Source organism: Cydia amplana, chromosome 13 (assembly GCF_948474715.1).
Source record: "Cydia amplana chromosome 13, ilCydAmpl1.1, whole genome shotgun sequence".
Taxonomy (NCBI): Eukaryota; Metazoa; Arthropoda; class Insecta; order Lepidoptera; family Tortricidae; genus Cydia; species Cydia amplana.
Window position 1 is genome coordinate 2,033,533 of NC_086081.1, and position 9,678 is coordinate 2,043,210.

Sequence of the window (9,678 nt, forward strand, 5' to 3'; positions counted from 1 at the left end):
TCTTGAATCTCTCTATAAACCGCATTAAAATCCGTTTTGTAGTTTTTGAGTTTATCGCATACAAACAGACAGACGTGGCGGGGGACTTTGTTTTATAAGATGTAGTGATAGATATATGTCACCGTAAAATTGTAAACACTCGTCAGTTAATAATCTCGCTACTTAAATTATAAACGGACGGTAAAGTCTGTGTGGAAAGAGAAGAGCCGTGAAATGTATGGGACCCAATACATTCTACGACTATTCTCTTTACGCATAGACTCTATGAACTAACCTAACCTATGTTAGATTGTAAGTTAAAGGGTGTGACCCTTCTCTTCATCTTACGGTGTCATAGATATATCACTAAAATATACTTAGGTACGGTTTTTCAATAGGTAGTACGCTCAAGGAGTGATATTACTGAAAATATCAAATTCCTAAGTGGGTGTTCCTCAAAAAATAAATGATGACTAGCTATCATCTGTTCCGCATATCAAACCACGGTCAACAGAACATCATAGCCGAGCCACTCGGCATGCACGTCACGTCCTGTGGAAAGTGACCGCGCTGCCATTTTTACGGGACGCGTTATGCAACACATGACATACCCTTGATTACGTGTGGGTATAAGTTGTTGGTTACGCAGAAACTAGAACCTAGGAAGCTATCGATCTAGTTTTTATTTGGAACCTGTTTAAGTTTCACATGTGTGAGCTTTTATATGGCTTATGAGTGGGGGATAGAGTTTAAATTTGTACAGATTTTGGTTTGGATCATGCGTGTAACAGTGAGTTAGTTTCCTATTACTGATAGAGTATGTTACGGATCAGGAATTATTAGAAGGAAGGAAAATATTACGTAATTTATAGACGATAGAAATGCCATTATTCATAAACGCCTTTAATAGTGATAAATAGTTATTTTGTTGTTTAACTGATAGAGGCTTTTCAGTATTATTTTTAATAATATTATTACAAGTTAAAAACACACAATGAAGAGGATTTTGGACTTGATTGTACAGGTATAGTTAATTTTACTATTGTTTTTTATTAATGTCTTTAGTTCAGGTGTACAGTCAAGTGTAAAAATATGGTACATAGTTATATCTTACTCAAAAATATGTCCCCTATTCGCTGAGTTAAGAGCTATGGGACATATTTTTAGTAGAGTGTGTGCGGAAAGAGAAGAGTCGTGGAATGTATGGGGTCCGATACATTCCACGACTCCACAGACTCTATGATGTGTGTACCCATATTTTTACACTGGGTACCTAATTAGAAGCATTTTATTAAATCCCTACCTAGGTTTTAATCGATAGAGTTTCCTTAGGTATCTAAGGATATTTAGATATTAGGTATATGCTACGTTTTTGATCTTTTCAGGGTAGGAATAACATACAAGATCAATATTCTGTGGCGACAGAAATAAAACAGTCAAAATATTCTTCATACAGTTTATTATAAAAAAATCGTAAAAAAAATAGTTTTTAGTCGACTGCGGCAGAAAAAACTCTTACTTCATCTTTAATACTAAATAAGCTATATACAACAGAGCGTCAACCAGGTACACAATACAAGCCTTTCTCTCCTTTACTCGTATACACAATATTCGACAATTGACAGAGATCAACGAAAAACGAAACAAAACAAAATTTCCAAGCGCACACGAGTCGTTTGCCTATATTTGACAGGTCCAAGTCATACAGCGATAATATTGTCAACGTAATTGCTTTTCTCGTCTTTATTAACACTGGACGCAAAAAAAAAGAAAATTGTCACACGTAACACCAGCAACATGGGCGCATTACGACGATGCGAGAACTCGCATGCGAGCATTACATTGCGGGTTTCGATCGGTCGGTTAAATTGGACGTAACCTACAGTCCGCAATGTAACTAAAATTGCATGCGCGACGTCTAAATCAGCCCTAAAACGTCTCTCGCTCGCCCCATGATATTCGCGTGTGAGTGATATTTTTGAGATTTTCTTTAGCGATAGCCATCTGACTGTATAAGTACCTAATAAAAAACAAAATTTTCTGTATCATTCTTTGTGAAATCTTCTATAAACGTAGTATTGACATACAGTATTTAAAAAAGTAGCTATCTACTAAAGAGTGAGGAAGTAAGATACACATAAGTATTACCATCTCATTCTAACAAATAGCTGTCTTCCACCTTTGTATCACTGCAGCCAGGACCATGAAAACTAGTTTTGACTGTGTGCGTTACAAAAATCAGAACAGTTTTCAATATATAAAAAAAATACAACAGAATACAGACTCAAAGTCAGAAACAATATATAATTATTGCTTTCTCGTCCCATCACCAAAATACCCCGATATGGCAAAACGCTAACTTGACTTAGAAATGCTATGCAATCAACCGGGAGAATTTCGACCGTGGGGTAAATGCGATTCCATTGCAATAAAATGAATAGGGACAGATAACCCTTCTAACTGCCAGAGTTCTTCATGGGCTCAACTGCCTTTACATTTACAGTCCCATACTAAAGCGTAGAAATTAAATCAAGGCGAACTAAAATATGTACGACAACGACTGCCGGCCGAAAGATTTTCTGCCAAATACCTTTGTGTCAAAACTATCAAATATATTTTCTTACATGCTTGTTAAGATCCACCGTATAGAATGCACTTTTGTGGCAGAATAATGGATGTATAAATTTACTATTTGTAACAATCGTATAAAGGCAGCAAAATACTTACCTTTTATTGTCTGCTTACTTACGCTTAGTGGCGCACTCAATTATTTTCTAATGTCTATTGTCGGACTGTACCATCTATTATAATTATTAAGAAATCCCTTTTTCCCCACAGACGCAATTATCCCGATAGACCAACATAGCGTTATATCTTCTCTCGCTCCTAAAGCTAGCTTAACCTACATCACAATACTCGTTCAAACGTTGACTACGCGTGTCCTATGTGGAAATGCCATTATATTTTATACATGGTAACTTATAAAACATTTGTTTGTTAGGTGTACATACCTCGATGTTGTACCCTTGTAATCCATCACATTATAAGCACATTTAACATTTCAAATTCAGAAAAAGACTATGCAGATTACGTAAGAAAATTGAAATATGCAGTTCTTGCACCTCAGCACACAGATAATGATTAGGAATATACGTGAGGCATATCATCTGGGGGCACGGCCGTGCCCCCGCCAAGACGAGACAAAGGGCAAAATATTATTGTCATTTTCTTATTTAGTCACAAAACTGCGTAGGAAGTTCTTAGCCTTCATTATATTCAAAAGTAAAAATACGGTACAATTTCCTTGACCAAAAATTCAAAAGCCTTTCGAAAACACAGTCTTCTATTCTTAGACCTTCATTCTTTAAGACTAACGTACAAACCCTCTTCCAGAAAATCACCTAACAAACGTTTCAACCCCTTTACCAGACCTTCCCATGTCCATGAACATCATACGCTGAGATGCCATGGGAGTATCCGTGCCCGATCAATCCGTGTCCGACCAACCCGTGTGCGAGCCCGTGTCCGAGTCCGTATCCGTGTCCGATTCCGTGTCCGACGGGGACGGCGTACGGCTGGGGCACGGGAACGGCGACGGGCTTCGGGACCGCTACGGGGTACGGTTGTGGTACGGGGACTCCCACCTGAAAATGTTTGGAAACTTTGTTTAATTATTTAAACTTTATCGCACAAAAGAAAAACTGTACAAAAGGCGATCTTAATGTCATCAATGTAGATAGTCATAGTGACTTATTTTGAAAGAATTGACTGCAGGAACAAGACGAACTTAAAAATAAGAGTCAAATGTATTTCAAACCTCAGTTTAAAAAATTATAAATTCATAGAATTATATAAAACTATGTAATGGCCAAACTGCAAAGCATGCAATGATATAATATTTACTTTTTAGAAACCATAATTTAACAACATAATTCAGCCTATATACGTCATACTGCTGGGCATAAGCCTCCTCTCACGCGCGAGAGGACCATACACCTAATATTGTATGTTATGTTGTTTATAAACATGTTTATGTAGGTATGTCAACAGAAACGCAACCCCATATTTCATGCACCATTACCAACCGACTAGCCTGTAATTTTCAACGGGTGATTCCTAGCCATGGATACGGTTGATGATAGGTAGTATTTGATCGTTTGTTCCTGCACTTCCGATTATACAATTTTGTAAATTTTACGTCAGTATGAGTAATGATTTTAAGTCAGATTATGAGTAAGTTAAACATTTTATTACGGGTATAAGCAGAAGAAATATTCATGCCTAAATTTTTATAGCTGACTCTACTTCTAAACGATAAAAACCCAGACTCAGTAAGAATCAAATGTCAGGACGTGGTCCTAATTTAGCTTCCAAGACTCACACACACACACTAACACGGCAAGTTAGATAAAAGCTTGTAAAGAGTGTGCACATTAATAAGCCGAGTGTGTCGTGTTAATTACATTACCTGTTTGATAACGGGCACCGGGACGGCATGCGGCACGGGCACCGGCACCGGACGGTCAACCGGCACGGCTACCGGCTTCTCCACGGGCACCGGGTACGGACGCGGTACGGCCACGGCGTACGGACGGTCCACCGGATAGGGAACAGCTACCTGAAGAGCGGATATCATAACAATGTCAATAACTATTATATGTATAATTATATTATTACACTAGAGACTAAAAACAGATGCTCCTTTACCAGATTAAAAAAAAAAACCGAAAGATGCGTCAAATGTGGATCCAAATCGGGATATAACGCTGATGCAATTTTTACTCTCATTGAGATGATTGTTTGGTTCACGATTACCCTTTTCAGTAAGATGTTCTAAAAGGGTTCAAAGTTCAAAGTTAACATTGGAAGAAAATTTAATTTAATTGTAAATTTTCGTCGGTTTGACAAATTCGCCTTAATTATAATTTTATCCAATTGGCACTCCGTCCATTCCAGATAGTCATCGCGAAAGTTTTAGTCTCGACATGGGAACGGATTGCTAAACGTAGTGATTGTCATGCATTCAAGGTGGTGGATAGTACGGCATATTAGACACAGATAAAAGGACGTAGGAGTATAAAATGCCTAGCCAAGATGACAATCGTCGATAGAAAAGGCCAATTGAAACTTAAATAATGCATGGAAATAGTCACGCGACATTTCGTAGCTAATCCCGATTTTTTCCTTTTCGTTTGGTCTTTGTCTTCTTGGCTAGGGCCCTAGATATTTTTAACCATAACTTTTCTTTTCTTTTCTCCCCTTTGAAGATATGGAGCCCGTTTCTCAAAAGCTTAATTGTAACTTGTAATACAAGCGGATGTCACTTTTTGACAGCTTTTGTTAGAAAGGGACTTCCACTTGTATTACAAGTTACAAGCTTTTGAAAAACGGATCCATGGCCTTATATAATGTTCAATATCTGACAGACCATTAAGCTTACCATCTTTCGCTGCTATGACTTTTAGCTACAAAGAAACTGAGACCGTCCTTCCTGAGATGTTTTAACTTGTTATAAATACTGTCTATTATAAATTACACAGCGCATTAGTCCGCTGTAATGCTGTGTAAATTTTATGAAATAATAAAAAAAAAATCTTAAGATATTGCCTTACCTTGACCGGATACGGCACTGGCCGATCAACCGCCACCGGATACGGCGCCGGAACCGGCACGCCGATGTGCTTCGTGACCGTCGTTTGCACGTCCGCGCTCACCACGGTCCCTCCGTGGAGGCCTAGCGCGTAGCCGGACGGTATTCCGTGCGCGAGGCCTAGCCCTGGGGCGAGGCCGTAGCCGTGGAGCGGAGCGCCGAGGTGGCCGACGAGGCCGCTTCGTTTTTGAACGACTTTGCTGGGTTCGGCTAGGACCGAAGTCACAAAGAGTATGGATAGCTGCAATCGGAGAGACGAATATTAAGTCTTAAGTTTACAGATTAATTACAATTTATTTTTACAGTTTTAAGTTAATTTATTGAAGTTGGTAATTTTTGATTGGACGTGTACTTATTTAAAACGTAAATCGTATCTCTGAGATACAAATCGTGTAACGCCTACGATTGTTACTACATCATACTACGAGTAGAGTCTGTTCGGAAAGAGAAGAGTTGTGGAATGTATTAGGCCCCATACATTCCACGACTCTTCTCTTTCTGCACAGACTCTAGCAATTGTTACAATTTATCGCAATAATTTAAATAAAAGTTATCTTCAGAATTCATCAATGTTACTGGCAATATTTAAAAAGAAAACATTTAATCCCGAGCATCAATACTATTGACTCTTCTGTCCGTCTGTCAGAGTCTGTCTGTCACCAGGCTGTCTACCAGGCATTTCATGAACCGTATAACAAAAAAATACTAAAAAGTACGGAACCCTCGGTGGGCGAGTCCGACTCGCCGGTTTTTGAAACCACATTGCGAAAATCGTTGTAAAAACCCAGATTATTCCAACCCCCGATTAAGCCCTTGCTTACACAGGCCGCTCACACGATGATTGCCAAAATCGTGCCCGAATCTGAATACAATGGTACTTTTACTAGTTGCGCGCCGTGACTTCACTCGCGTGCTACGAAATATTTGCACGTGAGGGGCATTGTGAGTGGGCCCTTTGTTATTGATTGGCGAACTCACTTGATACCAATATTATTGATATTGCGAGACTAGCAGAGGCAATTAGAAAAACAAATACCGATATTCTCGATTCAATAACTATGAAACCTGTCATCTTAAGAGGCCCCAGCAACTACATGTTGAATAAGGTACTTGACTACTAGTCAAATCAGTTTCTTTTTTCGAACTGTCAAAACGATTTTGCTTCTATGGAATTTATATGAAACACTAATAGCATATGACGTCACGATCAAATTATAACCTACTCTTTATAGTTTTATATGCGTTTTAAAATATAAATTGTGCCTAATAATAACTGCTGTCTACGTTTTCAATTAATCTTCTGATGCTTTATTTCATGCATGGTTTAAAATAATTGATTTTAAATACAGTCAAATACCCTATTGTAATGAAACTTTTCACATGCGATATGCGATGACATGAGGCATATCTAGTCCTTAATTAGTTTTTGTAGCTCCAGTTTATATAACTAAGGAAATAGAGCAAGTGTTTTATGGAAAACTTAAATTAGCTGTATTTTTTAACTACGGTATCTGAAGCTACATAAACTAATTACAGTTTCAAAGCAATCTAGCTCGTTTTAAAATGAGAGCGTAACCTTTGCATGGAGACCCGTGCTTGCTGACCTGGGGACTCTTAATACTATTTATAAACTTCAAAAGGTGATGTTTTTACTACTGTTGATGTTACGAGCACAAGATTACTTACTTATTACTTGAGATGATAATTAAAGCATTTTGAAACGTTGATACGAGTATTAAAAACAGTTCGAGTTCCTTGATATTGAAAACAGTTCGAGTTCCTTCTACTTGTACCCATTGAAATATAAATTCACAACTTTTATAAATTTTATTTTATATTCATGAAAATAATACACACTCTAATTGTTTACAGAACTTATAGTAAGTTTACAAAAACAGTGTTTTTAAAATTTCATTGTTATTACATTTTACATTCATAAGATTTTTTATCATATCGTATAAGGATAGTGCGTATTAAGCGCGGTGGCCTAGCGGTAAGAGCGTGCGACTTTCAATCCGGAGGTCGCAGGTTCAAACCCCGGCTCGTACCAATGAGGTTTTTGAAACTTATGTACGAAATATCATTTGATATTTACTAGTCGCTTTTCGGTGAAGGAAACAGTGATTTTCTTAAATTTATCCGAGCCGGTAATCAAAAACGGTACTTTGCTTGGGTTAGTTAAAAAATTACCTACCCACGTTCTTCTACCTACTAAATAATATCCTGGGAGACCGAGCTTTGCTAGGACAACATACATAAACTCAAAAATGCGCGTATTCCTGGAGATTTTTCGCCCCCGAAAACCCCTCTACAGGGTGGATTTTCTTTTTGGGTCAGTGAGGGCAGCTACCAGATCCCGTGCTGCTACGAGAAAACGGTCTAAGAAGACCTTCCCTCGATTTCAAATTAATGAAGATTGGCTTTTACAGATTTTGGAAAAAACATACAGGGTGCAAGAAAAAGGTCATTTTTGACAAACTTTTGTTTTGATGCCAATCGATCCCATTCCTATTGAGAATCAATAGCTTGTATGGAACCAAAAAAATATTTCCGGCTAGAAAAGCCACAAATCGAGGAAAACTTTTCCCATACAATTTGTATGAAAATGAAAACTTTTATTTTTCACATGCTATTTTTGTATGCCAATCTATTCCATTCCTATCCAGTATCAATAGTTTCTTTGGGGTCAACTTACTGTAATGTACTAAAAAGCCACAAATTAAAGAAAACTTTTTCCATACATTTACTATGCGCGAAATCATTAGAGCCGTTTCCGAGATCCCCGAAATATATAAATATACACGATTTGCTCGTTTAAAGATATAAGATAATTATGAAAATTATAAATTGCACTCAAATTCTTAACAGGGCTATAATCGCGAAAATCGAAATTCGCAAATTGCGGGTTTTTTTCTCTGTCACTCTAATTACGTCTTCATTGGAGTAAAAGAGAAAGATCCCCGCAATTTGCGAAAAACGGTTTTCGCGGTAGCCCCTCAGATTAAATACCTTCCTATCTTATGGTTTTCGTATTAAACTCTGAAAACAAAAACACTTACAAATGCCTTCATGTTGCACTCACTGCACTAATGTTGTCACAAACACAGACCGAGTGGCGAGGATCGTGCGCGCGCGCTTATATAAGGAACGGAACCCCACTAAGGATTTACAGGAGTTACGTTATACAGCATACGGAGTTTGAGTGATCCATTCAAAGATCCTTAATTAGCGCCACTTGCACCTTCAACTTCAACTTAAACATTTATTCAGCAAATAGGCCACAAGGGCACGTTTTTACACGTCAATATTGAAATTACATACTAAGTAAAAAATAAATATAAATAAATACATCAACAATTATAAAATGCTAACTGCAACTACCAAATAAAATTAACGTTAGAGTGGTTAGAGTTCGATCAAGCTAAGTTGGCAGCGATTTGATATATCCCACGTCATAATCTCAGAAGTTTGACGTTTAAAATAACACTTCTATACAAAGTTTGGCAAAAAAATATTTTTTGGTACAAGCTTTTGTCGCTGACTGTACTTGCCTTTCCACAGGAAACTAATAATACTCATCTAGACAATAGGCTACATGACTAATTTTCATTTATGGTATCAACCGATCGGGTTTGTTTTTAGGATCAAATGTCTATATGGGACTCATTGCATTAAAGTAACACAAAAGTCAGAAATTGTAGTCAAAGGCCGACAGTCGCACTTCACTCGCGAAACGCCCTATACAAAACGGATCTTGTAGTATGGACAAAACAAGAAAATTGCGTTTTTGTCGGTGAAATATTGCGTTTACGTATGTACCTATATAGTTGCTATACAATTTTTTTTTGGGTGAAATGTAAGGTATCGGTATGGTACCCTTACTTTTATCGTTTTTGGAAGTTAAAAAAAACTTAAATTTTGAAACTTTCAGGTCCTGTATTTTTGTAATTTTTCAATATTTTAGTTTAATATCCACATTATTGTGATAAATTGCTCGTTTGCTATCTATTTTACTAGATATTGTTATAAAATTCAACATGTGTCATCAT

General features: G+C 37.4%; 1 protein-coding gene across 1 annotated transcript; it reads right to left on the bottom strand.

Moving 5' to 3' along the window:
• Window positions 1–3,366: 3,366 nt before the first annotated feature.
• On the bottom strand, window positions 3,367–8,711 carry LOC134653221 (tetra-peptide repeat homeobox protein 1-like). The gene is made up of 4 exons (XM_063508549.1): window positions 8,689–8,711; window positions 5,592–5,870; window positions 4,448–4,597; window positions 3,367–3,623 (listed from the first exon to the last, which is right to left on the bottom strand). The coding sequence occupies exons 1-4, from the start codon at window positions 8,698–8,700 to the stop codon at window positions 3,402–3,404; spliced, it is 663 nt and encodes a 220-aa protein (XP_063364619.1). The 5' UTR covers window positions 8,701–8,711; the 3' UTR covers window positions 3,367–3,401.
• Between the last annotated feature and the right edge of the window lie 967 nt (window positions 8,712–9,678).